Consider the following 14,290-nt stretch of genomic DNA (forward strand, 5'->3'; position numbering starts at 1 on the left):
ACCTACATGTTCTTAGTTAGCCCACAAATGTGTGGAATGAGAAAGAAGCAAGGCATGCTTTCGTATCTTGTGCATGTCAGTAAAAATGAATGATTATTGAAATGTCCAATAAACAGAACTGCATAGAAATATATATCCATGCAGGATAGAGTTCTTCTTGTTTTATTAGACTGTAATTGCATTAGTTTCACTGCTATGATGCTTCTTCATCCAGTGTGTGGCATATAATAGCAATTTACAGGGTACAAAAAGGTATAATTTTTAAAAAATCTTCCAGCATTGTGGACTTCTATAAATGTGACCAAGGAATGATCTCAAAAGCTTAAGACCCCATAAAATGGATATTTTGCTTTAACATGCCCCTAAGTAATTTTTTTAGTTGTGATTGCGTAACCAGAATAAGATATAGGCCTACCTTTTCAACAGTAGCCTATTTGCTTCTTTTCCCGGAATATTTCTTGCCAGTAACTCCGTCACTTTTTTGGGAATAACCAAACATGGCACAGTTGGAATGTACATCTACTTTGATCATCTGCTTGATTTTACTTTTGAAATTCAAAAGTAAACTCATAATGATTTTGAACAAGTTTGAGGTTTTTTTTATTTTTGGAAATATGCCTCCCTGCTGATCATTTCTTAGTTTTTTTTTCATTTTTTAGTTGTAGACAGGCAGATGTTAGTAATCAGTAATTCCTACTAATCAGCATTTACACATTACAGTAATAGATAATCTTCTGTGGAATAGGAGTAGTTATCAAAGAGAAATGTTTTCAGTTTCACTTCAAATACTACTGTTACGTCTGTCAGGCATTTTATATCTATGGGTAAATGATCCAAACTTCTGGTTGCAGCATTGTGAACTCCTGTTTGTGGTGTAGACAACCTTAATGTGGCGTAATGAATGCCATTTCTTTCTTCTAGTATTTTAATTGTGTACATCATTATTCCTATTAAAGTGCAGTGGATTATTTACAACAAACTTCATGAGTTCATGAGGGGATAACTCCACTGTGAAACGGATAGATTGCTACTCACATGCAGAGCACAAAGCAGGTATGACGGAATGAGTGTTCACATAAATTTTCAGACAGTCTTCTCCAGAAAGGAAGCACAGTGCACATACACATTCCTACAATAAAACACACAAAACTCACGCGCACATGACCTCGGTCTCGGCCTGTTCTAGCCAGAATCTTTTTCAAAGGGGAATGAAATTTGAACAATGAATAATTATTGTTGGAAGGAATTTAGACCACAAGATGCAGCCCCAACAATCAGCACAGTTACATAGCTATGAGTCGTGTGGGGACGAGACCATCGGTGCAGTGTGGCTCGGATGTCGGAGCGTTTGCGATTTGGAAAGCAATGAAAAACATAGGAAAGAAGAGAGAGAATGTACACTGAATAAAGTTAGGCAAATCCAAAATGAAATGACAGAAATGAAACCACTACAATAAAGGAACACAGTCTAACCATAATTCATGTATACAAAAGAAAATATTGCTGGAATGGCTCCACTTATGAATGAAATGTGATTCCTTTAAACTATGGACTACGCTCAGATTTATTATTACACCCATAAACAATGCAAGCTGGTATTCTTTATGAAACAACTATGTCTCCAAAGAATCAAAACACCCAATATGGTCGAAACTGGGTGCGGGCACGGACACAGCTGCATTGGAATGACGCCCGGGGGAAGTGTCACAGCGGTGAACCGTGGAGGTACGAATGCAACAAACTTAATGTTCTGGGCTACTTAATGTGGCTCCCTTCTTTTTTTACGTCCGTGGACAGAATTCAGTTAGGCTTTTCACTTTTTCCTGGCACTGAAGATTTTCACTTTGTAGATAAAGCAGTGATTCTTTGAGATGAAGCCATGATGGACTTTGTCTGAGAATGTCATAGCGTGTTGTAGAAGGTTTTTTCTTCTACTAAAATATTTTCATTTTGAACTTCACTGTGTTCCATATAGTCTTCTGAAATATGTACATGGATGAGTGGTTAGGTAATTGTGCTGGAAATGGGTTTATTGTCCTGTTGCAGTAAGGAGGAAAGATACACAGTTTTGCTGACGGTACAAGAAGGGGAGAAAAGCTATTGCTAAACCATGATACAAGATATTAAATTCCTGTATAAAATGATCTTGTGGATGGTGTTCTCCATTACAGAGGGACCTGATACAATTAAAAATCTCTCTGTTTGTAACACAATCACACATGTCACTTGTAACATTCTAACATGAAACTTTTGTAGTTCCTTCAACTGTGCGTTCTTTATGTAGTAATTTTTTTTTTTTTTTTTGCTAAATAACAGCATTGGAACATCCAGACTAAATCAAAGGGATAGAATACATAGAGAAGTTATGCCACATTGATCAGTATTCTCCGCAATGCGATACTGTACCATGTGCCACCATTTTTATGTAGTTATTATTTACTTTTTTGAATGTGAGAGAGGCACAGCTTGAGTTCTTGATGAGTGTAATTACTGAGAATTATATAATTTGCCTTCAGAAGTGTGCCTACTACTTACATTCCATATACGACACATATAGAAAGAACAAAAATTTAAACATTTTGTATTTTAAGCAAACAAATCCAGGATGGAAAGTAACAGTATTATGAAAAGGATAGTTGCTACCCCCCACATAGCGGAGATGCTGAGGCGCAGATAGGTGCAGCAAAAAGACTCTCACAAAATGAGCTTTCAGCCAACAAGGCCTTTGTCGAAAATAGATGACAGACATACACATTCTTACACTCTTGTAAACGCAACAAATGTGTGTGTGCGCACGCCCACACACACACACACACACACACACACACACACACACACACACACACGACCACATTCCATGACAGCTGAAGCGTGACTGAGTCTGGTTTAAGCTGCCATAGGCTGTGGTCATGTACGTGTGAGCTGCACTTTTGTGTGTGTGTGTGTGTGTGTGTGTGTGTGTGTGTGTGTGTGTGTGTGTGTGTGATGTGTTTACAGGAGTGTTATCATTAGTATGTCTGTTGTCTATTTTCGACAATGGCCTTGTTGGCCGAAAGCTCATTTTGTGACAGTCTTTTCGCTGTGCCTACCTGTGTCTCAACATCTCCGCTATGCGGTGGGTAGCAACTATGCTTTTCATAATATTGTTAAATAAAAGTAAGATTTTTGTAAAATATTTCTATCTGAGCCCTGTGTTCGTTTCTGAAGTGACTGATTACATATATCCATTGCAGAGTTTGATTTTTTTTCTGAAGAAAAGAATGTACTAAAACACATGAACACAGATGGCAAACTGAATTAATATAAGAAAGAAGCATGATTTTCAGTGGTGCCACTTCCCCAGCAATTTGGGGGGAGGGGGGAAGGGGGGGGGGGGGAATCCAATGCCACGTGTACATTTGAAACATGAAGAGCCAGCTGATGATGAACCTGCCTGTTCAAAAATGGCAACAGTGCTACTTGTTCTTAATAAATAGTGTTATTAACAGTGGCTGATTGCTATTTTTGCTGTATTATAAGAATTAAACTGCATTTTTTCCACACCTCCAGCTTCACCATGCCAGTTTTCATCATTCCTTTCAGCGTAATGTACTATTAACCACATGGCTGTTGTTTTGGCTTAAAAAAACATGGTGGAAGGCTGTTCAGCTAAGTAGTGTAGCCTCTGTTGTATTCAGTGTCTCTTTTTTCCAGTGATAGGCACATAGAGACATATCACAGGCACACGTCACGAGTGATAATTGTAAAGTGAGCGTGACTCAGCTGTATTGAGGCTCTGCCGCCTGTGTTTCAGGATCTCATCCTCCGTATGCTGGACTTCGACCCGAAGACAAGAGTGACGCCGTACTACGCCCTGCAGCACAACTTCTTCAAGAGGACAGCTGACGAGGGCACCAACACGGGCGGCAGCGGGTCGGCGCCCAACACCGCAGGCGCGAGCAGCTCGGCGGTGTTCGTGCCGCCCCTAGCGGGACCCCCCGACCCCCACAGGCCCGCCCCGAGTCCTGGCAGCGGAGGCGGTCCGCAGCAAGGTACGCACAGCTTTCGGGGACACCTTTCTTGTGCTTGTCGTCATCGTCCATTAAATGTCTCCAGTTACCCAAGTTGTTACGTAAGAGTGCTCTGTGTCTTTTCTGTCGAGGTACACTTCTTCTCACTTCACTTGGTGCCTTTCCACTTCTTTCTTCCAGATCCTGTTTCACTTATGTGATGCACCATTTCTTGGCCCAGCCTCTATGTTTATTGCCTTCAGTTTCTGTTTCGAGCAGTGTACTTGCTTTTGTTGTTTCTACCATCTTTTCAACATGTCCGTACCATTTCAGTCTCGATGTTCTTACGCTTTCACATAGTGATATTTCACTTGTATTTCTTGGCAGGTTTTTTTCATTTTGGGTCTTATCTTTTCATGTTTCTTCAGGGGGACTGACTTCAGATATTTCATTTCTACAGCCTGCAGTCTTTTACTCTTTCTAATGCAGATGGAACGGGGTTCAAGATAATATGTATTGATTGTAAAAAAATATGCCAGATGAAGTGTTTTCGTAGGTCTTAAGGGATTTGATCTTGTCGTAAGAGAGGCCTACCTCTAACCAAAGTGAGCTCCATTTTGAATTCTATTAGTGATTTATAGACACAGACAAACTGTCTGCATTGGGGATATACATTACCAAGTTGTTGCTTTTGGAAGACCTGAGTGTTTGCTGCACCTTACTGATTAATGCTTGAAACATATATCTGCAGATAAACATATGAGTGTTTCTCAAACTAGGAACATATCCATATGATCTTGGGAATGTGGTCTTTGTCATCTTGAAAGACAGGGCTGTGCACAGTACACTCGTCATGAAGGTGTAGAAGAAAAGGCAAAACATGGTGACTGAGAATCATGAAATAAATGTTGTGTTTCATGTTCATGGTAATCTCAATTAATAAGCCCAGGTCACTGTAGGCAAAAACATCACAGTACAACCTCCATCATGAACTACACATTCCACATGCTGCTGGTTACATGCCTCATTCGGCTGCCTGTTCACGCGGCACCTCACACCGTTTGAAACGAGCCACAATTGTGACTCATTTGACCACACTACATGCCTCCAGTCAGTTACTGTCCAGTATCTGTGTTGTTTTTCTCATGGAAGAAGTGCAGGTTTACGTGAAATTGTGGGAAATGGACTTTTGTGAATTACCTGACTCCAAATGTCTGTTGCAGTTCCCTTCAGAATGTTTACTCAAAAGCTGGTGGAGGTGGACCAGCATTTACTGAGAGTCGAATTGGATTGTAGTTGACGAGCTGAGAGACTCGTCTCTGGTCTCTCTCTCTCTCGGTCAGGTCCTTTCACGACTACCGTTATTGCATCACGCTTCACGTCTGATAGCGGTACACCGTTCCCTGTAGACACATTGGGCAGTCCGCATTGATACACCGATAAATCGAGGAACTTCAGTTGTGTTGTGGTCACTGTACCCGAGTACTCCTTTCTACCATTCTGTCAAGTCGCCACATTGACTCATCTCACTATACTGATCCCGTACACACACTTCACTACCCCCACAGTGGTGGAGGACTACGTTACTGCCTGGCACCAGTTCTACATGACCTATAGCACTTTGAAGTGACAGGTGGGCTCTTTTAAGGGGGGGGGGGGGAGGTGTCTAATATTTTATCCATTGAGCTTGTTTGCAAGCTGTGTTAATTATAATAGTGCAGGTTTATCTAATGTGTGTTTACCATCTGAATGACAAACATTATGTATCTGCTTGTGTATAATTATACTAATGTGAAAAGTAATTGTATTTATTCTGGTTAGTGTTTTAGACCCCCCCCATGAACCATGGACCTTGCCGTTGGTGGGGAGGCTTGCGTGCCTCAGCGATACAGATAGCCATACCGTAGGTGCAACCACAACGGAGGGGTATCTGTTGAGAGGCCAGACAGACGTGTGGTTCCTGAAGAGGGGCAGCAGCCTTTTCAGTAGTTGCAAGGGCAACAGTCTGGATGATTGACTGATCTGGCCTTGTAACAATAACCAAAACGGCCTTGCTGTGCTGGTACTGCGAACGGCTGAAAGCAAGGGGAAACTACAGCCGTAATTTTTCCCGAGGGCATGCAGCTTTACTGTATGATTACATGATGATGGCGTCCTCTTGGGTAAAATATTCCGGAGGTAAAATAGTCCCCCATTCGGATCTCCGGGCGGGGACTACTCAAGAGGATGTCGTTATCAGGAGAAAGAAAACTGGCGTTCTACGGATCGGAGCGTGGAATGTCAGATCCCTTAATCGGGCAGGTAGGTTAGAAAATTTAAAAAGGGAAATGGATAGGTTGAAGTTAGATATAGTGGGAATTAGTGAAGTTCGGTGGCAGGAGGAACAAGACTTCTGGTCAGGTGACTACAGGGTTATAAACACAAAATCAAATAGGGGTAATGCAGGAGTAGGTTTAATAATGAATAGGAAAATAGGAATGCGGGTAAGCTACTACAAACAGCATAGTGAACGCATTATTGTGGCCAAGATAGATACGAAGCCCACGCCTACTACAGTAGTACAAGTTTATATGCCAACTAGGTCTGCAGATGACGAAGAAATTGAAGAAATGTATGATGAAATAAAAGAAATTATTCATATTGTGAAGGGAGATGAAAATTTAATAGTCATGGGTGACTGGAATTCGAGTGTAGGAAAAGGGAGAGAGGGAAACATAGTAGGTGAATATGGATTGGGGGACAGAAATGAAAGAGGAAGCCACCTGGTCGAATTTTGCACAGAGCACAACATAATCATAACTAACACTTGGTTTAAGAATCATGAAAGAAGGTTGTATACATGGAAGAACCCTGGAGATACTAAAAGGTTTCAGATAGATTATATAATGGTAAGCCAGAGATTTAGGAACCAGGTTTTAAATTGTAAGACATTTCCAGGGGCAGATGTGGACTCTGACCACAATCTATTGGTTATGACCTGTAGATTAAAACTGAAGAAACTGCAAAAAGGTGGGAATTTAAGGAGATGGGACCTGGATAAACTAAAAGAACCAGAGGTTGTACAGAGATTCAGGGAGAGCATAAGGGAGCAATTGACAGGAATGGGGGAAATAAATACAGTAGAAGAAGAATGGGTAGCTTTGAGGGATGAAGTAGTGAAGGCAGCAGAGGATCAAGTAGGTAAAAAGACGAGGGCTAGTAGAAATCCTTGGGTAACAGAAGAAATATTGAATTTAATTGATGAAAGGAGAAAATATAAAAATGCAGTAAGTGAAACAGGCAAAAAGGAATACAAACTTCTCAAAAATGAGATCGACAGGAAGTGCAAAATGGCTAAGCAGGGATGGCTAGAGGACAAATGTAAGGATGTAGAGGCCTATCTCACTAGGGGTAAGATAGATACCGCCTACAGGAAAATTAAAGAGACCTTTGGAGATAAGAGAACGACTTGTATGAATATCAAGAGCTCAGATGGAAACCCAGTTCTAAGCAAAGAAGGGAAAGCAGAAAGGTGGAAGGAGTATATGGAGGGTCTATACAAGGGCGATGTACTTGAGGACAATATTATGGAAATGGAAGAGGATGTAGATGAAGATGAAATGGGAGATATGATACTGCGTGAAGAGTTTGACAGAGCACTGAAAGACCTGAGTCGAAACAAGGCCCCCGGAGTAGACAATATTCCATTGGAACTACTGACGGCCGTGGGAGAGCCAGTCCTGACAAAACTCTACCATCTGGTAAGCAAGATGTATGAAACAGGCGAAATACCCTCAGACTTCAGGAAGAATATAATAATTCCAATCCCAAAGAAAGCAGGTGTTGACAGATGTGAAAATTACCGAACTATCAGCTTAATAAGTCACAGCTGCAAAATACTAACACGAATTCTTTACAGACGAATGGAAAAACTAGTAGAAGCCAACCTCGGGGAAGATCAGTTTGGATTCCGTAGAAACACTGGAACACGTGAGGCAATACTGACCTTACGACTTATCTTAGAAGAAAGATTAAGGAAAGGCAAACCTACGTTTCTAGCATTTGTAGACTTAGAGAAAGCTTTTGACAATGTTGACTGGAATACTCTCTTTCAAATTCTAAAGGTGGCAGGGGTAAAATACAGGGAGCGAAAGGCTATTTACAATTTGTACAGAAACCAGATGGCAGTTATAAGAATCGAGGGACATGAAAGGGATGCAGTGGTTGGGAAGGGAGTAAGACAGGGTTGTAGCCTCTCCCCGATGTTGTTCAATCTGTATATTGAGCAAGCAGTAAAGGAAACAAAAGAAAAATTCGGAGTAGGTATTAAAATTCATGGAGAAGAAATAAGAACTTTGAGGTTCGCCGATGACATTGTAATTCTGTCAGAGACAGCAAAGGACTTGGAAGAGCAGTTGAATGGAATGGACAGTGTCTTGAAAGGAGGATATAAGATGAACATCAACAAAAGCAAAACAAGGATAATGGAATGTAGTCGAATTAAGTCGGGTGATGCTGACGGAATCTGTTAACATCGAGTATAGATTTAAGTGTCAGGAAGTCTTTTCTGAAAGTATTTGTTTGGAGTGTAGTCATGTATGGAAATGAAATGTGGACGATAAATAGTTAGGACAAGAAGAGAATAGAAGGTTTTGAAATGTGGTGCTACAGAAGAATGTTGAAGATTAGATGGGTAGATCACATAACAAATGAGGAAGTATTGAATAGGATTGGGGAGAAGAGAAGTTTGTGGCACAACTTGACCAGAAGAAGGGATCGGTTGGTAGGACATGTTCTGAGGCATCAAGGGATCACCAATTTAGTATTGGAGGGCAGCGTGGAGGGTAAAAATCGTAGAGGGAGACCAAGAGATGAATACACTAAGCAGATTCAGAAGGATGTAGGTTGCAGTAGGTACTGGGAGATGAAAAAGCTTGCACAGGATAGAGTAGCATGGAGAGCTGCATCAAACCAGTCTCAGGACTGAAGACCACAACAACAACAACAACAACAACAATGTTTTAGATTGTTAGGTAACTAGAGAAAGAATGTTGGAGCATCTGTCAGAGTCAGATGTTTGGTAACTGAGTTACAGATTGCTGATACTCAGATGGTTTTGCTGTTTGGAGAGAGAACTAGCCTCGTTGCTTACAGAATCTTTGTAGACTCCCTGAGAATGACACCAGCCCTAAAGGTCTAATCTCTAGCAGGTATCCCACCCCTAGATATCTGCAGTGAGTCTACTGCCTGTCTGGAAAGAAATAGAGCAATAAATCAAAATGCTGGTGAACCTTCTGGGCCGTATGGCCACTGGCAAAGAAACTTTTCAGTTCCTGACATTTCATCCAGAGCTACAATGGATGTATTTTGCGGGTGCTCCTGGCAAACTGAGTATTACCAACTGACAAGACGGGCATTGTAACGTGACATAAATACTGTGTAAAGTGGGTGTGGTCAAATTTACAAATGATCAACAGAGATAATCTTTCTCAGAAATAAAACTTAACTGTTGATTGTCACCTGTCAAGAATAAAAACTTACCTATCGGTTCTGCAGAGCCACTGCCCATATATCATTGAGTTTCATGGCTTTTTCTTTTATGTTAAAATTACCACCGTTTCGACGCCATCTATATGTAGTCATAGATAATAGTTTGTTATAGTAGATAAAATTTTGGTTTTGGAAAACTTAACTTCATGATTTCTTGACTGAAGAATGTGTTCTGCTACAGCTGATTTATCTGTTTTCCTTATCAGCAAAGACTTTTATTTGTGTGTGTATGTATTTATATATTTATTATAATAGAAGGAAACATTCCACGTGGGAAAAAATATATATATAAAACAAAGATGAGGTGACTTACCGAACGAAAGCGCTGGCAGGTCGATAGACACACAAACAAACACAAACATACACACAAAATTCAAGCTTTCGCAACAAACTGTTGCCTCATCAGGAAAGAGGGAAGGAGAGGGGAAGACGAAAGGAAGTGGGTTTTAAGGGAGAGCGTAAGGAGTCATTCCAATCCCGGGAGCGGAAAAACTTACCTTAGGGGGAAAAAAGGACAGGTATACACTCGCACACACGCACATATCCATCCACACATACAGACACAAGCAGACATATTTAAAGACCAAATATGTCTGCTTGTGTCTGTATGTGTGGATGGATATGTGCGTGTGTGCGAGTGTATACCTGTCCTTTTTTCCCCCTAAGGTAAGTTTTTCCGCTCCCGGGATTGGAATGACTCCTTACCCTCTCCCTTAAAACCCACTTCCTTTCGTCTTCCCCTCTCCTTCCCTCTTTCCTGATGAGGCAACAGTTTGTTGCGAAAGCTTGAATTTTGTGTGTATGTTTGTGTTTGTTTGTGTGTCTATCGACCTGCCAGCGCTTTCGTTCGGTAAGTCACCTCATCTTTGTTTTATATATATATTTATATATTTATTTATTTATTGGTCCTGTGAATCTTGGACAGTACAGTGTAGAAAAGGTATTGGACCATTCATTAATTACAATTCCTTGATTTTTTTTTTCTTTTTCTTCGGACATCATTTTAACAAAAGATAAAATTGTACAATATTTTCTTACCCTACACATTTTATAAAAAAAGTCTTAATCGGTGAGGCAGTTTTGTTTTTGTAGATATTCCCTTACTGTATAGAAGCAGTGCTCGGCTAAGTAATCCTTCACAGTTGATTTGAACTTGTTTAAGTCCATTATTATTTTTTTGATTTCGATAATGCATTGTACAATTTGATGCCAGGGTGGAGTATGCCTTTCTGTAATAATGCTGTGTTTGTCTGTTGTACATGTACATTATCTATTTGTCTTGTGTGGTAGCTATATACAGGTTCATTACGGGTGATGCTTGGAATGCCACTGTTGGGTTTTTCTTTTATAATAATTACATTTTCAAGTATATTAATACGTGGAAGTGGTAGCATTTTATTTTCCCCATGTAGTGGCTTGCATGATGATCTTTGATCTAACCGTTTCATTTGTGTAATAATCTTTTTCTGCAATCTAAATGTTTTCTGACTAGCTCCACAATTTCCCCAAAACAGTACACCGTAATTCAATACTGAATGAACACAAGCAAAATATGTGTTCGTGAGATATCACTCGATACACATTACAAAACGTGTTTTGCTCAGTTTGTTGTTCACATAGTCCACATGTGTATCCCATTTCATCTTTTGTTGAATCCGTATACAGAGAAATTTTGTACTCTCTGTTTTTTCAATTTTTTGTCCACTTATTTCTCCGGAAGGATTAGCTGGTATCCTATTGTGGGTGGTAAAAATATCCATTGCAACAGTTTTTTCCAGATTTATAATCAGACTGTTTGCATCAATTCATTCAGTCTCGTACACTCCATTTGCTGACTGCTGTATTTTATCATTGTCCTTTTTCCTACTGTTACTCAGTTGCAGAACCCTATTTACTTCGTTGCCTGAATAGCCATTCTTCTTGTTTGCATCAATTCATTCAGTCTCGTACACTCCACTTGCTGACTGCTGTATTTTATCATTGTCCTTTTTCCTACTGTTACTCAGTTGCAGAACCCTATTTACTTCGTTGCCTGAATAGCCATTCTTCTTGCTATAGATGTTTTAATTCAGTGCCCAAGTGTTCTGATGTGCAGATAAGTGGGTAATGGCTCTCCAGAATTGATAGAAAAGTCTTTATCCTTGACAGGTGACAATCAGTGCTTAACACTTATCTCTGATGAAGACTGTCTCTGCTGATCGCATATGAACTTGACCATGCCCGCTTTACACACCCGACTCATTGGTCAGGAAGATTCGACATTGCCATGAACACCTCCAAAGATGTCCAGTGCAGCTCTGGACGAAAAATCACGAACTGAAAAGTTCTTTCGACCATAGGCTTACAGCCCAGAAGACCTATCAGCAAATATGACATTCAGTTGTGAAAGCTCTCATTGTATGCACAAATCTAGAGACCCGTTCTCTGTATGGGTACCTACGAGCAACTGCCTGACCCAAATCAAGACGAAGTTTCCTCCGTACTACAGAAACCCTCACTGAACAATATTCAGCTTTCAAACTAAATTCCATGTGGAATCAAGATGGCAACATCACAGAATGGGTAGTACCATGTGACAGCTTACCTTCTGGCCATGAAGAAAGCTGGCCAACATGGAAAACACTCGAGAGGCTATGATCTAGGGTCGGCTAGTGTAATGCTGACCTGAAGAAGTGGGAATTTTCTTGTGAATCTACCCTGTGTGAATTCGGAGAATAGCAGACTGTGTATCGACTCCTCATCTGGAAGATGTGTCCAACTACATACTCTCTAAAAGAACTGATGGCAGCTATCCGAGGAGTCTATGAAGTGGCTAAATATTGGTCACACAGCATTTAAAATGCATGTTATTATGCAACACCTGCCTGTAGAAAGCTGGTAACGCTTATGGTACCAGTCTGAAATGATCTATTTATAGTTTTGATTAAATCACATATGCTTTCTGAATCTATCAAATAAAATTGCTTCTCCACTTACTAATTTCCGCTATTGCTGTACTGGAAGAGCTCACAGCTTGGACTGTGGAAGTGACAGTGCCTTTATTTGTGTAACATCGTCTGATACTGTGTGGTAATAAAGAACTTAACAATATTCAGACCTTATAATAAATGACAATGCTCATTTGCAGATAGCAGGTTTATTGATTGATACAGTATATTCCATACACATCCTAAGATTCACAATTTGCAGAAATATCAATGTATTTGATGGTGCTGTGATTGGATGCAACATTCCATGAATCATTTAGCTAACAGTAAATTCCATTTTTCAGCTTTTTGTCTAATTCATGTACCGGCATGCTCCAGAACAGACTATTACCAGACTGTGTTTAAGTGTAATGTTGTAGTGTTATTATTGCCTGATTTGTCTTATTTCTTGTGACAGATCATCACCACTGTGTAAAAGAGAAGTGCTACGATTTGATAGAGATGTAGAAGCTTTTTCAAACATTTTTCGGTAATTCCATGTGATAGAAGTGGGGCCATGTAACTCAAATGTAACAGAAGAGAGTGGCATGAACTACCTGGATATTGGCGATGGAAGGAGCGCTGAAAAGATTTAGCCAGTGATAAAAAGTTCCTTCTACAGGGAAGGAATATTTTATGAAATTTCAAACAATACTGTAAAAATATTCCCAGTTACAAACTGCAATGGGTCAATAGTGTTTTGGGCAAAACTCTTGATAATGTGATATCATTTATGTAGATGACAGGATAAATTTTTTTTTTACCTTCGTTCATGAAAAACTGAAAGGAAAGATGATAAACATGTGTAGAGAATCACTAAATCATATAGAAAAAACAAAAGTTTAGACTTTTGTAGTATAGGAACATGATGGAAACTAAACTAAATCGTAAATAATCAGATCGCCAATGATCAGCTGCAGTTATTTTTTTGTAACTTACTCCGTCTGTCTGAGACTCTACTCATTTGTGTGTATGTTTGCCATAGGTCCATGTAAAAATGACCATATTTATCCTAACAACTGCACTTTTAGAAGAGAAACGCCTTAGCCTAGTGGTATTATGGTAGTACATTGTCAAATAACCCTTAGGTATGCCTCTCTTTCTGTACAGCATTTAAGACAGAACCAAACAATAAAGTAGCCAACTTGCTTGCATATTTGTAATCTTCTGTTGGCAGTGATGATGATTGTAAATGTCTTGGCCGCTATGTCCTAGTACTCTTGTGTTGTAGCAGGCCAATGATTTGACATCCCATTGGATTGCAGTCTGTGCTTACAGAATGGCTAGCAACATTGCTAAGAAATATACATGCAGAATTCAGGATATTGTTGGAATACTAAATGATCTCCAAATCTACTTTATAAGCTGTGTCATATGTCTTGGTTTGCATCTGGAAATATTTGGCAACCTTTTTAATTTTAATTGAGAGAGGCAGTGAGTTAACTTCTCAGCCAGCAGTGCCAGATTTTTTAAAATCATAATTTGTGATATAGTAGTGTATAAAGTATATTATTTTCTGTGGTTGACAGTCACAGTAATGTTTAGTTTGTAAGAGATGCAAGTTGGTCTTTGTTGTTTGGAAATGCTTTTTAATTATTTAGAGTGGTTCAGTGTATAGAATTCAGCAACCAGATACCAGCGGTGTTGAGGCACAGTAATTTATCGAATACATTATTGCCAGTTTGGCCTTTGTACATGTGCCATAAGACTAATATTAGCTGTTTTCACATTCACTTTTTGCAGGTATACAAAACATGTTTTGTTATTTGATTTTCTATTGACAAAGGATAGTTTTAACCAAAACTG

At 39.7% G+C, this 14,290-nt stretch overlaps 1 protein-coding gene across 1 annotated transcript in view; it reads left to right on the forward strand.

The window, feature by feature from the left end:
* The window catches only part of LOC124717036 (serine/threonine-protein kinase minibrain), a gene marked incomplete at its 5' end in the record, with an annotated part of 140,232 nt that overhangs the window by 107,026 nt on the left and 18,916 nt on the right, over positions 1-14,290 (forward strand). Inside the window, one exon of the mRNA XM_047243691.1 lies at positions 3,794-4,031. Within this exon, the coding sequence (XP_047099647.1) occupies positions 3,794-4,031 (238 nt within the window). The remainder of the gene's footprint in view (positions 1-3,793; positions 4,032-14,290) is intronic.

Source organism: Schistocerca piceifrons, chromosome 9 (genome assembly GCF_021461385.2).
Source record: "Schistocerca piceifrons isolate TAMUIC-IGC-003096 chromosome 9, iqSchPice1.1, whole genome shotgun sequence".
NCBI lineage: Eukaryota > Metazoa > Arthropoda > Insecta > Orthoptera > Acrididae > Schistocerca > Schistocerca piceifrons.